This window comes from Cuculus canorus, chromosome 1 (genome assembly GCF_017976375.1).
Source record: "Cuculus canorus isolate bCucCan1 chromosome 1, bCucCan1.pri, whole genome shotgun sequence".
Taxonomy (NCBI): domain Eukaryota; kingdom Metazoa; phylum Chordata; class Aves; order Cuculiformes; family Cuculidae; genus Cuculus; species Cuculus canorus.
This window is the reverse complement of record NC_071401.1, coordinates 15,271,044-15,290,724: the sequence shown is the minus strand read 5'-3', so window position 1 is coordinate 15,290,724 and position 19,681 is coordinate 15,271,044. Positions and strand designations below refer to the sequence as shown.

The 19,681-nt window shown below is 41.2% G+C and overlaps 1 protein-coding gene across 5 annotated transcripts in view; it reads right to left on the bottom strand.

Annotated features, from left to right (window-relative positions):
- The window catches only part of C2CD3 (C2 domain containing 3 centriole elongation regulator), a 54,409-nt gene that overhangs the window by 9,954 nt on the left and 24,774 nt on the right, over positions 1–19,681 (bottom strand). For 4 of the 5 annotated variants that reach the window (XM_054056657.1, XM_054056655.1, XM_054056659.1 and 1 more), the window contains exons 23-32: positions 17,870–18,490; positions 16,031–16,348; positions 11,428–11,566; positions 9,902–9,966; positions 7,988–8,193; positions 7,139–7,239; positions 6,068–6,244; positions 3,694–3,911; positions 748–1,780; positions 15–117 (exon numbers count right to left, since the gene is read on the bottom strand). In XM_054056657.1, coding sequence (XP_053912632.1) covers positions 15–117; positions 748–1,780; positions 3,694–3,911; positions 6,068–6,244; positions 7,139–7,239; positions 7,988–8,193; positions 9,902–9,966; positions 11,428–11,566; positions 16,031–16,348; positions 17,870–18,490 — 2,981 coding nt within the window. Of the gene's footprint in view, positions 1–14; positions 118–747; positions 1,781–3,113; positions 3,239–3,693; positions 3,912–6,067; positions 6,245–7,138; positions 7,240–7,987; positions 8,194–9,901; positions 9,967–11,427; positions 11,567–16,030; positions 16,349–17,869; positions 18,491–19,681 lie in introns of those variants that run through there. The other variant, XM_054056660.1, reaches the window with a different exon arrangement.

Genomic DNA, 19,681 nt, shown 5'->3' with positions numbered 1-19,681 from the left:
TGTCCCATACTTACTTTCAGAGCTGTAGAAGGACCAGCAGAAATGCTGAGCAGTCGCATGGAAGCTTCCATCTGCTGGGGTGGAAGGAAGAAGTTGGGAACAACAACAGGATCAGATCTGAGCAGAGCAGTTAAGGAACAACCTTTGGCAGTGTGTAGTTGCACAAAGCTCTACAGGAGCTGCAGGTGTGGAGTGAGCCTCACTGAAACAGCTGTTCATGGATCTCACATGGTAAATCTCATATATATTAATGAAAATTCTAGTCTTCTGAACACCTGGTCTCACAAAGCATGGACACCTATTTGCTTTATAGTAATTTGTCACATATTTGTACAGTACTTCAACCTGCAAAAATTCCAACACAACTTTGTGAAACTGAATAAGAGACTGCGATCTGTGCCATAAACACGGGAAAGTATTGTAAATGCAAAATAAACTATGTGTCTTTTAATACAGAAGAAACACAACAGTTATAACAGTGCCAACATGGGGGAAAAAATGCAAGACGACATATTGAAACTGCCCAAACCAAAATAACTCTTAGGAATCACAGACTATATTGGTTACAAAAGGTAAGGAAGTAATTACAGCACTGTATGAAACATTACGTAGCAAGGTCATCAATTCTATACTCCTCGTTGCCCAGGGAAGAGCTCCACGCAGTGAATTTCTCTTTCCTGAAGCCAGTGAGTTTCTAACCACTCCTTGAATGCAATGTGTGCTTAAGAAAAGAGAAAAGAAGGATACAAAACACTTCTTGGTTTGACAGATTTTTCCAACTCTTCCAGTGGGTCTTTCGGACTATCATGAGAAAAGCTTTCACCGTTTCCTTCCAAGCCTGCTTGGGCTGATAAACTCTCAACACAGATGTCATTGGAACCATTTTCTTCCAGATCTTGACAATCTTCATCTACAACCTCATTGTCTTCCTCCTCCTCTCTTTCCGTGGTTTTTGGGTTGGTCAAACCAACATCTCCTGGAAATGCCAGTAGTTCCGTGGAGGCTGCACAAAACTCTACCATTTGCTCTACTTGCTTCATGTTAAGTGCTCTATCCCTGTCACAATTTCCATTTTCTATAGGAGCACTGGCTGCTTGACGCAGTTCTGACAAATGAGAACGCTGAAACAGCTCCTTCCCAGCCGTTTCTGTACCACTGTTCAAGCTCTTAAAGCCTTCTGTTACTGGCCAAGGACTGCCCTCATCTGCACAGAGCCTAAGGCATGGGCTAAGGGCAGTGAGCATGCTGTCGTTGTCACCTTGTAGTATGCTGGACAAGGTGCTGCAGCGTCTGCTGTCTCCTCTTTGGAAACAATCTATATCCACTGAGCGCTGATCTTCAGGCCTCAAGTCTATGGGCTGCTCCATTTCAGACAGCACGCTGGACCAGGGACTCGTTTTGTCTGTTATGGTTGTTACTTCATTAAGAGTTCGTGGTTCTATAATATCTTCTTCATATTCTTCTTCACTGCGTGGCTGGAGGGCAAAACCACCTTCACCTTCCCGGATGCAGCCTGTTGGTGAAGGATGCTCATCTCCAGGGACCGCTTGCTCCAGAAGTTCATGCAACATGTGTCTCTCAAACACAGATCTCCCAGAGGAGCACGGCTGCTGTGCATCACTGCAAACGCTGGGCGAGTCCAGCTCAAGTTGGCCTTGACATACTTCAGTTCTGCCTTCTTCATCCTTCTGTCTGGGTACATGTGTAGCACCCAGCTCTCTGCTGCTGTCTTGATGCACGTGAGAAGATTCTTTACTGTTTTTAGTTATAGTCTGTAAGTCTGATTAACAGAAAACAGCGTCAGTAAATGCATGGAGCAACAGTTCACCTTTTATCTGATTTATTTGGACATTTTGCAGAAAAAAAGAATGGTTAGGAGTTAAAACAAGCACAGCTTTGTCAAATACTCTGCTGATGTGATCACATGCTGCTCTCTTTACCACTGACAAGGCCAGGACAAGGGCAGAAATGCTAAGGAAAAAAAGGAAATGTTCAGGAAATTACTGGGAAATACCTAGAAATACCTACATTAGTGTAAAGAAAAAAAATCAGACAGTGAAAATACTCTGATATACAGAGTACACCTAAAGCAAACAGAAAACATACCTGTTGCCTGGAGTGGCTAAAAACAGTGGGAAGGAATAATCTAGAAAGACGGATAATAACCACAGCTTCCCCAGTTTTACATAAAGGCCTGGAAGACACAGTTGCTACTGATATTTTTCAGCTTTCAGTTCAATTTAACAACTCAAGTCAAACGACAATTGTTAATTACATATTTGTAAAACAGAAATTCTCTTGGGACTATTGCCCAGTTGTAGTGATAAAATTGTAAATTCAGAAAACAAAAGAGTTGCCTGTGCTCCTGACACAGGCTCTGAATAAAACTGATTGGATTAGGAACCTAAACATTAATAAAATCTATGCAATCCTGAAAATCTTAGGGGATTTTACAAATTCTGCAAAAAGCCAAAGGCTATTTTTGGTTCCTAGTTAGCAGATTCTATTAATTTCATGCATTCTTTGAGAAATTAGTTCACCAGTATCCGGTTAAATGGCAAACTACTGCTACTCTAAGGCAAAAGAAAAAGCCTTGCTATAAGCTAATGGCAGAGGACATTTGGAAAAGGAGAAGGAGGAGTTTGAGACAGCTGGTATACATGAAGAAGCTGTAAAAATGATTAATAGACATGAGAAGGAATCAAAAAAAACCAAAAACCTGGCAAAGAAGAACAAAAATAAGAAGATCGAGGTGGTGATGCAAGAATGGCAAATTCTGATGTAACAGAAACGTGCCTATCAGCACCATCTCTTGGAAGTGCCACTTCCCAGTAGGCAGCCACAGGCAGAAACAGCACAGAATAACTTTTCAGCTGGCAGAGCTCTGAGCCACAGTTTATTCTAGATGATGATACATTATTTTAAAAGCATCAGCACTGATTTGATTTCCTAGTCATTTTGCTACTCACAGTACTCCTGGTACAAGATCAGAGTGACATGAACAGCAAAGCTAACATTAAATTAACTGCCATGAGTGAGCAGGTTAGCGCTGAGATCAAGAGCAGTTACAACAGAGCTGTTAGAAATGCCAAGCAGAGCAAAAAAACATAGACCTGAAATCAAGGTGTACAAAGAGACATGGTTTCTTTCACTGTTGTGCCATACTCCATCCTTGTTACGGATGTCATTCTGTGTCCAACAGCACTAACGATAGGGAAAATTAATTGCACTGATGCATCTAAAAGAGGAAATGTATTGAACGTGATAAACAGAAAAGAAGCTGCTTACTAAGAGCTTAGTCTTAACTATGCTAAAACAGCCTTATTTGAGCTATTCATAATAGTGTATAAATTTCCTCTGAAAACAGGTATGCCGATTCCTATCAGCAAAGAACCGCAGACTCAGCTCTTAGAAGTCTGTGGATTGTTTTTCCGCAAGACTTCCCTTCTTCTACAGAACAGACACTGAAATTTAAGTAGAATTCAGGCTTTCTTGAGAGAGCCTTAACTCCCACCTAATCTGCCTTTTGAATGTTTCGGTTCAACACTACCACTGCTGAAGGGAGTTTGACGCATTCTTCCAGTGGCACATGTGCCGATTGCCAGCACCGAGAACTGGTCCTGATTACATAAGAAATTTGAAGATATGTCAAGGCAGATTCTGACAAAGAATTTCAACCAGGAGACAACTCACCGCTGATGAGGCTGCTGACCTGAGACATCAACTGACTAGACCTTTCCAAAAGATGGCATCCATTAGCATCCACTTCTCTGCTCATCGAGCCTCCATGATCATTCTCCTGCTCCTCAGGACTTGGTTTGGATGTGTTACCATAAGTGAAGTCAGGAAAAGACCTGGTCAGCTTCTGACTGAAGTATCTTTGAACCTCATCCAGCTCACTCAAGTTTTTCCTGTAAGCGGAGGTAAGAGAAAAAAAAAGATTGGTTGTTTTTCTATCATTCCAGACAACAATGTGCCAATATACAAGTACAAGCTTAAGGTTTACTATTGAAAAACAAGATCAGTAGGTAAGTGTCGATGTTGCTTTGTCTAAGCAAAAGGACAACACTTACTCAAGAACAAATGCTGAATCAACTATGAACACATTTAGGCTGGAAGTTAAAAAAAAAAAAAAAAAAAAAAGAGCTGGCTTTAAACTTAATCAAAGAAATCTGGATTTGTGATGATCTTCCAACAGAAGTTATAAAGCCAAGAATATTAACTACCTGTAATGACTGAGCTTCATAAAAATCCAAGGATTTCTACCTGCTCAAGATCAAAGGATTTTATGAGATATTGCTTGGGCTAGCAGGGGAAGGCATGGAATGACTCAAAAAGGTTTTTTCAGTCCTACATTCCTACAAATAATAAATATTCTTCTCCTAAAGTTTATAGAATCCATAGAATGGTTTGAGTTGGAAGGGACCTTAAACATCATCTAATTTCAATCCTTCTGCTATGGGCAGGGACATCTCCCACTAGACCAGGCTGCCCAAGGCCCCATCCAACCTGGCCTTGAACACCTCAAGGGATGGGGCAGCCACAACTTCCCTGGGCAACCTGTGCCAGTGCCTTGCCACCCTCAGCGTGAAGAATTTCCTCTTTATGTCCAGTCTAAATCTGCCCCTCTCCGATTTAAAGCCATTCCCCCTTGTCCTATTGCTACAGGCCTTTGTAAATGTCCCTCCACAGCTTTCCTGTAGCCCCTTCAGGTATTGGAAGGCTGCTACGAGGTCTCCTTGGAGCCTTCTCTTCTACAGGCCGAACAACCCTAGCTCTCGCAGCCCATCCTCAGAGCAGAGGTGCTCCAGCCCTCTGATCATCTTCATAGTCTCCTCTGGACCTGTTCCAAAAGTTCAATATCCTTCTTATACTGGGGGTTCCAGAACTGGACACAGTACTCCAGGGAGGTCTCACAAGAGAAGAAGAGAGGGGAAGAATCTGCTGGCCGTGCTTCTTTTGATGCAGCCCATGATATGGTTGGCCTTCTCGGCAGTGAGCACACACTGCTGGTTCACATCGAGCTTCCCATCAATCAGCACCCCCAAGTCCTTCTCTGCAGGGCTGCTCTCTGTCACATCATCCCTCATTCTGTACTGAAACCGCGGACTGCCTCGATCCAGATGCAGGACCTTGCACTTGGCCTTGTTGAACCTTGTAAGATTCACACAGACCTGATTTTCCAGCTTGCCCAGGTCCTTCCGGTGTGGTAACTGCACCACTCAGCTTGGTGCCATCTGCAAACCTGCTGAGGGTGCATTCAATCTCACTGTCTATATCACTGATGACAATATTAAACAGCACTGGCCCCAGTACGGACCCCTGAGGGACACCACTTTGTCACAGATTTCCATCTGGACTTCAAGCCATTGACCACTACTCTCTGAATGTGACCATTCGACCAGTTTCTTATCCACCGAACAGTTCACCCATCAAATTAATATCTCTCCAATTTAGAGAGAAGGATGTTGTGGGGTGCCATGTCAAAGGCTTTACAGAAGTCCAGACAGATTACATATGTTGTTTTTCCCATGTCCACTGCTGTGGTTACCCCATTATAGAAGCCACTAGGCCACTAGGCTGGTAGCTCAGGTTACCTGATTTAAATCTAGAATCTAGTAAAAAGAAAAGTAAGGGCCCGTAGTAAGGAGAAAGGCATTCCGCTGGGAAAGGACACCCTGCTCTGTGCACCATGAAAATGCTTACAGGTTTGGTTTTGTATCTGTGAAAAACAACTATTGGCTTAATAGTCTGTGTTGCATCACAGATGTACAAAGATGGATGAAGCAAAACATTCAATCCAGCTGTTGCTATTTCCCTTCAGACACTCGCAGCATCACTGGTGCATCTCAGTCTTGATGCAGAGTTGCTTCCCTAGTCCCCGCTTTTCCAATCTCATCTCATCCTGCTGTAAATTATGCTTACATCTCACTGGTATCTCTTAATCAGCTCTTGTGTATTTTCATTTTCACTCCTTTTAAAACTGGACACAGGAATTTCTCAATTCAACCTCTACTATGCAAACTTAAGGCTTTGAACAACATAGTTGGCTATAGCTCTGTTTTACCTGAGAGCAGAGAGAAGAGAAGCACGTGATGACAGTGATAATGAGTCCATCTTCGCTGCCCGGTGCGCATTCCCTTCTGCTTGCTGCAGGGATTCGTGAAATCTGCGCACATTCTGTATGTGCTCTTCATGACGAGGCGTGTGTGTTCCAGGAGGGTTAATTTTAGTAGAAACAGGCCTACATTTAACAACAGAAAACAGTCTGAAATCTCTAATCTGAAAAGTCTGCCAGCTAAGAATACCCATCGTCTTTAAATGCATTAAAGAGCCACCAACGGATGAAACCATCTCTTTCAGATGTCATTAGGAATGGAATTTAGTGTTTCAGATCTACACTAAAGTAAAACAAACCACAACTACTCTCTCCTCTGCACTGGCTAACAGTGTGGCTGACAGAGAAACTGCGATGTCCACTGTTCAGACCAAATAACGGTGGCCCACAATCCCTCTAAACTTCAGAGACATACAAGAAAAGGATCATCTCCTATGTATGCTAAATAAACTAACTATAAATGAACATGTTCTCTCAAATGTTGCTAGTTAAATATCAACGTCTGTGCTTGTTTTAAGGGACAGAGAGTGGGAGTTACTGCTGGCTATCTGAGGTCCTAGTCCTGGAATGTGCAATATCACAGCATTTCACTCGTTGTCACTCATCGGCCATGGACAGGAGAAACGGCAAAATTAAATGGGATATATCAGTAATACTCTATTCTAACACATTAAAAAAAAGCCCAAACTTATTCTTGCAAAGGCCTGGAAGAAACAGCTGCCAGTTTTAGTAATGGCACAGTGTAAACCCTAATGTAGGAGGGTGTCATGAAAGAAAAGAAACATCAGTGAGATGAAAAAGAACATCTAGGTTTTGTAGAAAGGAACCTGTCCCAGGATTGCTGTCCCCTGGGCCACCTCCTGGCTGGTAAAGGGAATTTGGGATAATATTTAAGCCCAAACACAGGGTATGACCTTTGACAGGGCTTGATTTTTCTTTTCAGTAGAGTCAATATCCTTCAGATAGGTAGATTTCTGAGCCCCTAAAATGATCAAAGTGACCGATAGGCAGCTGACTTACCGCTCTCGAGTATGAACACTGGCTTCCTTCAACACGGTATTTAGCATCTGCTTGGAAAAGCTTGTGGCATTACTAGGAAATGTTGAAAAACTGGCCTTCCCCTAGAATAAAGAGGAACACCACACATGAACCTTCCACAGCAGGAAAACAGAGAAATTAAAGCAGTATCTTGCTGATGTAGGAAACAAAAACTTAAGTTTTCTAAGTTCTAGATTTTCTAAGGATTTTCCAGCACTGAGCTGAAGTACCATTTAACAACACTCTTATTTCAGAAACATTTGTTAATTCCCCCATGCTACCAAAGAGTAAGCTGATGGCAAGTAGGGTATAGAGGCTTCATTACATGTGTTTATCACACTAACTGGAAAGTCTAGAGAATAAAACACACACAAGAAATGGCAAATCTCCCAGAAAAATACATTTCTGCGAAGTTAGAAATTTCCTAACCAATGAAAGGCTGGATTTACAGTATGGTTTTGGGCATCAGCTGCCACCCAAAGCACAAAAAGAATAATGCCAGGCTCCAAGACATCCCAAACTTCAGAATATTCTCCTAACAACAAAAAAAAACCCTCAACACCTAAGCAATAATAGAGTGAAGACATTGGGGATGTTCATGACCTAGATTTAATGAGTGCTGTAACGAGTGCTGGCCTGCAGCTACCATGGAAAGACACAGCCGAATTCTTAAACAAGGAATTCAGTGTTTCTGGTACATTTACACAGATATCCACCACAGTACTGTGATTTTCGGTATGTTTGCTCATGACTTCAGACACCCACAAAGCCAGTGCTGATTATTAGGAATCTAACCAGATACGTGCAGGGGAGGAAAATTGAAATACTTACTGAAGAACCTGGTGGCTGGGTCCGGATCCTTGCCTGCCTTTCTTCTTTGAGATTATTTATGTTTTGAAGAGGAGAAACTGCTACTTTGATCTGCCCTCGGCACTGCCCACTGAAGTCCATAATATTGTACCACCCACACACGAGCTGGAAGCCAGAAAGAAGAGGAGAAAGGTCCACTGATGCAAATCCTATCACTCGCTCAATCTCTGGGGAAGAAGCATACAAAGCATGTATTAATTTAAACTGTATGTAAAGAAAACGTTTTCAGGAATGCTAAAAAATCACTTCTAGAGCCCTTGAAATGTCTAGACTTCACAGGGAAACTGAAAATAAAAGGTTTTAAGCTCACAGCTCTCATGAGGGTAAAGAGAAAGCGAAGAGTGGAACAAAAAAATGCAGAAGAAACTGGAACAGGGTGGCCAGGGAGGTGGTTTTAAACACCTGGAGGTGTTTAAAAGATGGGTAGACGAGGTGATCCGGGACATGGTTTAGTGGCAGATAGGAACGGTTGGACTCGATGATCCAAGAGGTCTTTTCCAACCTAGTGATTCTATAATTCTATGAAACACAAAATAGTTTAAAATGACAGAAACAAGACTTACATTTTGGTTGTTAATGTGCTTCAAACTGAGAGACCTATGGTACCTGACTGAGAAGCAGGAAAAATTGTTTCAAAGAATGAAACCAGCTTCCTCCCTAAGGATCTGCCAGAACAGTCATCCCTATTGCAGTTGTTGATAACCTGAACACCTACATTGGTAATAATGGACAACAGGATGAGGGCCTTGCTGCAGATGTTAAGAAGGGATGTGAACGTTACATACCCCATGAAATACTTCATCTGAAGAACAAATTAAACAAGGGTTATAACAAAGGGAAAAATACCCAGCTTGAAAATGGTCTAGAAATAAGAGACAATCAGAGACTCAGGAAAATTAAACTGGAGGCCAACCAGGGGACCTCAGCAAATGCACTTTGCCTCCAGAACTGAGTTCTCATTTCAGAAACCCCAGTTTCTTCTCTCTTCACTTCACCAAAACTTTCAAAAATGCTGATTTGTCATTACACTGTTGCATTATTGTGCAACATTTTGTCTTTTCTGTCTTGCTAATCTATCTCACTTACAGAACAAACAATCCTATCCAAGAAGAGGACATGATTTGGATTATCTTAGCAGCTACACTCAGCTAAAAATGTCCTTGCAGAGACAATGAAAGATCAGGACAGGGAGAGGGACTGGCAGGAGAAGCATTGTGTACACAGCGTGTACTCTGCACAATACTGAGAAAGGCTGAGTTACACAGGAAGTTTATTTTTGAAGCAAAAACCAGACAGCTGAACTTGTAATATGTAAAAAGAAAGAAGACACCCCAGTATTTTAAAGATCATATCGTAGCAGTTTGAACTGAAGTTGTAGGGCCATCTTCCCAACAACAAACAGATTTTTTTTGTGCTTGCTTAGTACCAGTTAAACATTTGAAACCCAAGGCCCTCTACTCCCCTGGTGAATGCTGAGACCGGACACAGGAGCAATTGTTAAGACCTATCCACGCTGCTATAAAAGTATTTGATTACAGCTGGTTGTCCCACTTCAACCAGCTGCAGAGAATACAAACAGCAGAAGAAAGACACAGTAAAGAATTTCCTTCACTAGAAAAATCCAGCCTCCACAATATTGTCACATTAAAACCAGGAAGAAGTCAAACCTTGTCAGATGATTAATGGGGAAAAGGAGGATGCTAAGGGGCAGGAAATCAATGTGTATTCATCTCTAGCTTTCTTCTAATGCAAGATAAAATACAATTTACCCTCCAATTTACTTAATAGAATTAACCTTATTTGTATTAAATACAAGTCACCCAAGGAAAGTGATGCAGAAAAGACACTCCTCTCAATACTGCACTACAACTTTACCTGCTTTATGCCACACTTTGAAGACCAAGGTTTGCTGTGGATCCAGGAGAAGCTCTTTGGATAATCTGTTAAGTATAAAAATCATAATATTTAATGCAGAGTAGGAAAAAGAACAGGTACAGCAAGATGCCTCTGAAGTTTCAATGCCAGTGTGTCTATCCAGGTAAGAGTTTCCTCCTGGAATGATTTCGGTTCGAAATACAACAAAACCCCGAATCATTGAGCCCTCAAAAGCATAACTACCTTTACACGATTTGGGCTTTTGCTTATTCAGGATATACTTCCCTCTTCTCACTCATGTTGTAAATTTAAAAGATAGGACAATGAAACCAAGAAGCAATGGAAATACAGTTTAGGGCATGACTCAATAGTACAGTGACAGCAAAGTACTGGAGTTAAGGTTGAAAGCTGTAATATTGGAAGCTGATTTCTGGGAAAAAAAGCCTGAAAATAGAAGTGTCAAATGTAGAACAGCTTTTAAGTTGTTTGAAGCAATTCAGACATGACTCCGAGCACAAACAACCTCTGAAACAAAACTTCAGTTAGTTTTTTAATGGTTTCATCCTCATATTACAAATTCCCTAAAGTCAAATCGCCAACTCGGCAGCCTGGCAGAAAAGCCCACTCCTGTGCAGGCAGTGGTATAGATCTGCATGTATTTTGTGACGGACAAAATAAGTTTAGTATGCTCTTTTGTTGCCAGTAACAGATTTGCTCCACATAGCTTAGAAAACTTTTTGGCTACTGCTTTGGAATTAGTTTAAAATCTGGTCTAGAAACACTGGGGAAACCATAAGGCTGCAAACACAGGTTTATTACTCAATATTATCACATATGCCTTGATCTGCTGAGCTTCCTTGGAGTGGGAAATTCATCTGCTCTAATTCAGGCTCAGATATCTAAAAGCTATGATCCTACATCATTCTGGCAGTCACCGGAGAGAGAAAAACATCTTTAGGGAATTTTGTCCTAAGATGGGTCTCTACTACAGGTCAAGTGTCTCACTGCCTGGAGGTGACTGCAGAGGAAGCCAAGGCTGAACAGCTCCGAGTTATAAACCTAACTTCCAAATACATAAAGTTGCAGCAGGTGAATCCAAACTTAGAGCTCTAGTCCTGAATGAGGGCATAATTTCTAAGCACGAAACAAAGTAAAACATAGGGAAAAAGCCAATAAACTGAACCAAGTTGTACTTAACCTTGCCAAGTAAGGCAATTACCAGCCCCTTCCTCTAGATGGGGAAACTACAGATGAGTGGAAACAGATCAATTCACCCAAAGGTCTCGGGCCAAAACACAATGCAGCCAAGGTTCCATGCAAGTCAAATTGCCCTTCCTCATGTTAGCTTTAAGATCAAGCCTCCTCAAATACCTTTTTGCCTAATATGGTGACTAAAAAACATGGAATCAAGCATTTTTAGCTAAGTGTACAGGGCAAGTAAATAGAAATGCACTCCTAACTGGACATGTGCTCTTCAGATCTAGCCTGGCTGTCATATCCAAAGTGTGTCTGAGTGAGTTGCTCACCTTGCTTGTTGCTGAAAGTCCCAGACCGGTGAATCTGTATTTTCTATTACTGGAGTTATTATTGGACCATCTGCCCCAGCAACAGCAAACGATACACAGCTACTTGGTGCTGTCACTTCACGTTCTGTCAGTGGACTCCCTAAAATTATACATAATTAAATACAAATTTGCTATTAATAACTAAAAAAAATCTAAAGGCAGTTCAGCAATTAAAACCAGATAATTAATAAAGAAACCCACTATCTAGGAAATACTCCTTTTCATCAGTGGAGCTGAAAATACTTTATATTTAAAATGGGAGCAAATAACACATGAAACTTTTGCAGAGCAGAAGCTGGAATAGTCAAGGGAGAAATAGAAAAAAAATTTGCTCAGGATTATCTGAGAAGTCAGAGGCAAAGTTAGGGAAAAAAAACAGGTCTGCAGGCCCCTATTCCAGTGTTTGATCTGCCCTTCATGCTGGACCTCAGAGTTTGACAATCCTAGCTGTGAACATACCCAGCGTTACAAAAGGCAGTCTGACTTAAAAGCTGGCTTGCTGAGAGGAAGTCCACTTGTGTTGACTGAATAAAAAAACCACACACCAGATGTTAACGATACCCAAGGATTAATAAACTTTTTTATGGCCTCTATTAGTTCGTCTCAAAAAGATTGAAATAGAGAAAGTTAACATTCCTGAACCTCATCTGTTAAATATATCAGGTTTAAATACTCAGGAAAAAGCAGTATCTATAATTTTATTTCAAATTCTTGCTGTCTTTCCTCCCAATTTTGCCCATTGCCCTTCATAGCCATTGCAGAAGTGGGAGTCTGTGTGACAGATCAATTGCCACAGCTCCTTGTATTTTCCCGTGATACGTGTTTTGCGCAGGAGTAGAGTACATGGAAAGTAAAATACCGGTCACTATTATTATGTTAAACGCACGTGTGATCCCACCAGTCCTGCTCCTGCACCAGCAAGAAATTTGAAAGAAGAGTCTCGTACAGATAAAGCCTAAATATTTTGACCTAAACATCAAAGTTTCTATCACAGTTACGGAGGGAAAAATCAACTGCCCTTATGTCCTAGTCCAGGGAGCGATATATGGGGCAGCAGATAGGCTTTGCCGAAGGTGTTTCTAAGTAGCTTCAGGAAATACTGTTTTTAATCCACACACAAACTAGACCTTTGTGATCACCAAGCTAAGCAATTCACTCTCTCACTACCAGACTGCTTGCATAGACATAGTTCAGGGCTGGAACCATAAGCATTTGCTCCCTCATTCGTCCTGAAATAACCTGGGAAAAGGTTTGTGAGAAAGCAGATAAATAACTAACTAATCTGACTTAGTTGGATATGTTATCACTTAAAGGGCAGACAGTTTTTCATCAGAGGAACACAAGGTCAAAGTAAGGGATGGACCTCGATGTTCCCCAGATGCCGCTGGATATTAAATTAGAAACTGTTAAATTAAAGATGCAGAAATTGGACAATCGCCTGCCCTGAATTATAGCACAAAAAGGAGGGAAGATGCTCAGAGCCTCTTCTCTTCTGTACGTGACTCTTCCTGCGGCCTTGGACCCTTTTAGTCATGGTCACATTAGTGAGATTCATTTGCTGAAGTGCATCATGGCTTGTAAAGCTGTAGCAGCACTTTACTGCTTATGGAATGGTTCAGATGGTGAATTTGCAGCTGGCAAAATCTGCTAGGAGAAACGGACTTAGCCAAGGAGAACAAGGTCAGACTTTTCAACCAACTACGACTCAGTTATTTCAGATCGTTTCCTCCTTTCTGCTCCCCATGAACTCAGAACATGGCTTTGGACTTTTCCAAGACTGTGCTGGCCAGAATGATGAAAACTGATGAAGATGAATCTGATTTAACTAAAAGTAATTTTCTTTTCTCCCAAAGTCTGATTGTCCCTGAAAACATGATCAAATGTGATTGATTTGCAGTAGCTTACTAAGCTACTGATCATTTATGCCTTGACCATGAGGATTTGCTTGAGAACAAGATTTTTTTTTTTAAATATAGACAATGACTTCAGTTAAAACATGCAACACACCACTTTTTGCAGTTTGATAAGACAATTGTAGATATGACAATTCCAACACAGATGTGGGCAATGTGAACTCAGCTCAGAGAAATGAGCAAGACCCATCCAGACTAGCTCGCCATCTCTTGGGTGCAAAGGCAGATCTAAAATCAATCTTTGTAGTCAAAGGAAAAACCGGCACTTCTCAAATGTTAGCTTGTTCTTCTTCTAAGGGAAGAAAAGCCTATAACAGAAAGAATTGCTGGTTCTAATGAGAAAGCTCAGCTATAATCTAAGGAGTCTTAAAGAGACTCTCAATGCCTGAACTCTGCAAAGAAGTTGCACTTAGAAATATTAGTTTTATTCTGCTTTATAAAAGCAGTATTTGAAGGATGAGGTGAGAGAAGGATTTAAGGTGTGTGACCTAACAGCCCAGGAAGCAGGTGGTAAAACAAAAGATCTACAAGGCTAGGGCACCCCCTGCGTGACATGGCCTGGCCTGGTAGCATAACATGCTGACAGCTGCCACATGGCTGAAGAGCTTCTGGAAATAGGTTCTTCACGTTATTCTGACAGGACAGTCCATATCACAAAAGGCTCTATAAGAAGCATCCTTCCCTTCTGTTAGGGAGATCTTCCATTGATAAATACACGGACCTACATCCCAGCAAGTTCTATGGAGAAGCTTGCACTCCTATGCTTCTGTTTTGTAGCTGCTCTGTGGGGAGAGAATCACAGGCTCTGCCAATCCAGCACCTGTTTGCTAGGCGTAAAGCTTAACCTTAAGTAAGTCCACCACAGATAGAAGAAAATGAACAGACATTCTTGGGGATGCAAGAACTGTACAGAAAAAGATGAAAAACATGGCAGGAAGAGGTTAGCAACTGCAGATTAAAGTGACTTCAGTCCTTAAAAGAATATTGTTTGAAACAGTGCTCAAAACAGTCAGAGAAAGAATTTGCTGGTTTGAACTTCTGCACTCTTATAGAACTAATTTCATTCCTTTCCAATGTTATCAAATTTAGGCTATTTCTTTTCTTTATATTATTTGGAAGATGGAGAAAAAGAAAACGGGAGAATTGAAGTTGGACCATGAGAAATATGAAAATGCCTGGGGAAAAGGAAACAGGATAAGGCATTCTGTCTTTACTCAATTTCTGAAAATTGTGTATCTGATGTAATTTTTCCCAAATTGCAGGAAGTTTATTATCTATAGCATACTGGCCTTCGAGCCTTATATCTGTAACACAGTAATGAAACCCTTATCACGAAGCACTAAAATTCCTCTTGAAACCAGCTTACACAGCATTTGTTTCAGCGTATTGACTGCCTCTCAGTCACTTCTAAAAATTCCCTAAAATGGTAAGTTGGTTGAAGATGGAAATATTGCAATAGTGTACACCATCAAAAGAAACCTCCTTTATCCCATCAAAAACTTTGCAGCCGCAAAAAACGTCGCAGCAGGTTTCCAAAGATTATGAATTCCAGAAGATTATCGAATCATTACAAAAAAAGCCATCTGTGGGGCTTGGTATGTATCAGAATTACACTTAAATCATGGCTGATATTCTACTCTTTTAGTTGTGTTATCACACCATAAAACACTGAGTGTTCCTTTCTGGCACATGACCTGGACTGTGAAACAGTTGATCTCAAGAGTGACATTTCCAGTAAACTCACCTCAGGTCAGTTCCTTACTCCTATTTTTATTTCAGTAGTGTGCAATGGCCCAGACAACATCAGATCACTCCAAGTGCTGAGCAGACACAAAGTGATCAAGTCATGCAGTGCTAGAGGTGCCCAAGGCAAAGGGCAAGCACCTGATATATCTTAAAGGGTTTAACTCGTCTTTAACGAAGAGATTCATTTACAGACTGCAGCTTGAGGGAAAACGAAAAGGCTCCAAAACCTGCAAATTCACTAAGTGTGTTACATTGCTGCACATCAAGAACCAAATGTCACCGGCTAGGAAGGAGTATTTCCATACCTCAGCATCAATTTAAAAGCAAAGAGCCATTCTTTGGTGACATAGTGACGAGCCACCGAACTGTAATTCCCACTGCAGAGTGGGAAGCAGTGTCAAGCCTGGGTGAGCTCAGGCTGCTCTGCCCGTACACTGCCCTTCCTGACTGCTGTGCCTGGCAGTCTCCAGATAGCATGAGTAAGCCAGCTTTACAAATTGATTATATGCTAAAAATGCAAATTCACAAGAGTCTTTGAGACACAAGCGTCTTGGGGTTAAGTTATTCAGATAATGCTTAACTTCAGAATTCAGCTGTCATCTGTAACAGTGAACATTATATTTATATTTTGGATTTTATTAATAGAGATAGGCTGAATAGTTTAACCTCCTGCTTCCTGTGTACTTATACAACGATGCAATGCTCTCAGAGTTGCAATGCTATGAAGCCAAGTTTGAACTCCATCACATTCATTCACTGTGCCAGAGTAAGCCGGAAGATTTGTTTTTAAATTACTCCATGCAGTAACTGTTATGAACAGATTGCAGAAAAAAACCCAAATAAACACAAAAGAAAAGAATAAATAAAGAAAGAATTTTAAAAAAGACTGGTGGTGGTGATATTACCTTTTAAACTTAGATGCATTGCTCTTTCCACAAGGATATTGACAGCAAATGTGTTTTCCAAAAACATTATGTCTTCTTCTTGTGGTTTGCCATTGACGATTTCTGAACTTACGGTATCCAGTTTTTGACTCTGACTTTCAGAGACCTCTTGGCTGACTTCAGGTGCTTTCTCTGTGCTTTCATCTTCACTGTTGCTGTATTCATCAGCACAAGGAAGTCTGCTAGGCAGGGCAGCAGGAGTGGCAGAAAAGGCGATGTGAACACGTACAGCAGCTCCTGCTAGGTTTGCAGCATTGCATCTGAACAACGGATAAACCCCTGTAAGAGAATTCACAACCAGCTAAACAAGCCAAAGAAATAACAGGAACTTGGAAGAAAGCTGGTATAGTTCATTACAGTAAAGATCTTGCATCAGACCAGCAGGAACAATTTGCTTTTCATTGTAATTTCTATGCAAGCTATCACCCAGTGCACTGTTACACTTAAATAAACATAAACACCAGCTTGTAAAAGTTACAACAGTGACCAATCTCCCCAGTTTGGTACACCTTCATTCTCCTGCTGGCAGCTCAGATTACTATTTTAAAGCAAATTAACTTCCTGGCAGTCCTTGGAATAGTGCCTCTGCATAATTTTAAACACATATATGGAAACCACAATGTATATGCAGCATGAAATTTTATTTCAACTCCTGTTCTTTCTCCCTTTCCTGAGCACACTCAAAAGAAGTGCTAATAACCTGTGCACAAATCTGCCTGCAAGCTGGTGGGTGGTGGGTACCATGTAGATGACAGAAGCCTAAGTAACAGAATGACAGAATTGTTTAGAGTCACGGAATTATACAATGCTTTGAGTTGGAAGGGACCTTTGCAGGTCACCTGGTCCAACCCTGCTGCAGGAGCAGGGACATCTTTAGCTAGAGCAGGTTGCTCAGAGCCCCATTCAACCTGACCTTGAATGTTTCTAGGGATGGGGCCTCCACTACCTCTCTGGACAACCTGTGCCAGTGTCTCACAACCCTCATAGTAAAAAATTTCTTCCTTATATCCAGCTTAAATCCAACGTCTCTTAGTTCAAAACCATTACTCCTTGTCCTGTCACAACAGGCCTTGCTAAAATCTGTTCCCATCTTTTCCCCTTTTAAGTATTGGAAGGCTGCTATAAGGTCTCCCCACAGCCTTCTCTTCTCCAGGTTGAACAACTCTAACTCTCTCAGCCTGTCCTTGTAGGGGAGGTACTCCAACCCTTGTATCATTTTTGTGACCCTCGTCTGGACTCATTCCAACAGCTCCATACCCTTCTTGTGCTGAGGAAAAGGCTAGAAAAGACCTTTAAGGTCATCAAGTCCAACAGTAAACCTAACACTGCCAAGTCCACTGAACAGAGCAGTGGTTTCCACCACCTTCTTGGTGTCTAGCCCTTTGCTACGACTGCAGGCATTCAGCTTCCTTGAGAGACATCATTCTGACTTGTTCTCACTGTATTACACTGACAAATCTGTAATTCTCTAGAAACATTCTTCATCAATCCATGCAGGCTCACTGCTTTCCCTATTACTGATCATTACTGCCAATTTTTCACCCATTTAAACTTGCTAAGTTTTGAATTCAGAGAAGCAAACATTTTAATCTTGCTTACCTTCAGTGAAAGGAGGAGTTGAGGATGTGTTGCACAAAAGAAAAAACAAAGCTGTAAACGTTTTGCTTCAAGTGACTAAAGATGTAACCAAAATAAAACCCCAATGAAGAGGAATGAAACATGACAGTGTTCTTTAAAAATTTACCACTAACAAATATTCTCTAGGAACTTAACACTAACAAATGTCCTTTAGGAACTTACCACTAACACTTAGTGTTTTTCTTGACCTCTCTGCTAATGCTCCAAGATCGACATAGGCAGATCCGATAAGACGATCTGTATCAAGTGGTCTTTCCACATCATCTTCTTTACCATATGCCCACCACACCTGGATTTCTAACATCTCCTCTCGGAAGAACCAAAGCAGTCCTTGGCTCCTTCTGAGAGTCACCTTGTTTGGTTTTTTAAAGTTCACTGTAACATTCTTTACATCATCACTCAGTTTTGGCCTCCTAAGCGAAGTCCACATGGCTTCCTGATTATATAGCTTATATCTGAGGTAGCAATAAGTGCTTTTATTCAGGTGTGACTGGCCTGCAAGCAGCACACAGTGGACTGGCAGCCACAGTCTTGGAGTTGAGATGGTCACAGTTGCTGGACTGGCACTTTGCTCCCATTCATCGCTATCATCCATGCTGTCTTCATAGTTCTCCTCACAGTTCCATCCTAAGACCTTAGCAGCCTCCAAAACGCGCTCTCTGTCATCCTGATGAGCAAAGGTAACGGAAAGTTCCAGACCTCCCACAATGGCCTGCATGACATTTGTGCAGTGTGAGGGCATTAAATCTTCAGACAGAGTAACTGGGTACCAGCCTGAAATACCTTCAGGAAAAGAGATCTTAATTAGACTTATTCTACCTTTTAAAATCATTAGTAAAGAATTTTCCGCTCTCTGGTCATCGGTCAAGGACCAGTACTTGAAAGAGTTATTTCTCATGAAAGTTTGGAGTTTGTCAAATAATTTCTAACTTGAAAAAGCAGCAAATTGTTAGACCTCAGAAAACCTCAGCAGTAGTTCTAGTCCCAAAGGCATTTTACCTTCCATTTCATTAACAATGCTCATTTTACAATGAAATGATATCCCATCAGTCTCCAATTATATGGAATGTTGGAAAAAATGAGAACTATATTGAAATTAAAGCAGAAATAACCAAGGCATCATTATTACAAGGCATAATTATCAGAAACTAACACATAGAGTGGTTTGAGTTGGAAGAGACCTTAAAGATCATCCAGTTCCAACTTCCCTGCTATGGAAAGGGACACGTTCCACTGGATCAGGTTGCTCAAAGCCTGATCCAACCTGGCCTTGAACATCTGGACAGATGGGGCTTCCATGACTTCTCTGGGCAACCTGTTCCAATACCTCACCACCCTAACAGTAAAAAATATCTTCCCAATACCTAATCAAAATCTTCCCTCTTTCAGAGTAAAACTGTTACCCCTCATCCTATCACTTCACTACCTGATAAAGAGCCCTTTCCCACCTTTCCTGTGGGTTCCCTTTAAGTACTGGAATGCTGCTATAAGGTCTCCCCAGAGCCTTTTCTTCTCCAGGCTAAACAAGACTATCTCTCTCAGCCTGTCCTCACACAGCATGTGCTCTAGCCCAGATAAATGAGTTATTTTACATTTATTTTTTTAAAAAAGCAGTTTATTCTACTGCTTTCTAACTTAACCATGCCTTTGTTTCCAGCTTTGACATCGGAAATACAATTTTTGGTCCTACACTGAACACTTACAACTGTTGAACCCTCCATCTTAAGGCTGAAAATAAACAGCACTGAATACAATACTAAGGAGGTGTGCTGGTTTTAGCTGGGTTGGAGTTAAAGTTCTTCATAGTAGTTTCAGAATATTCATTCAGCTACTATACATTCTAGTCCCTGAAAACAGATCTTCAAACAACCACCTTTATGTAAGTGTTCTAACGTAGGATTTTTAATGAAGACACATGAAATGTCTGAAGGAACTTTGATCTAAAAAAACCAAACCACAAACACAAAACCCCCA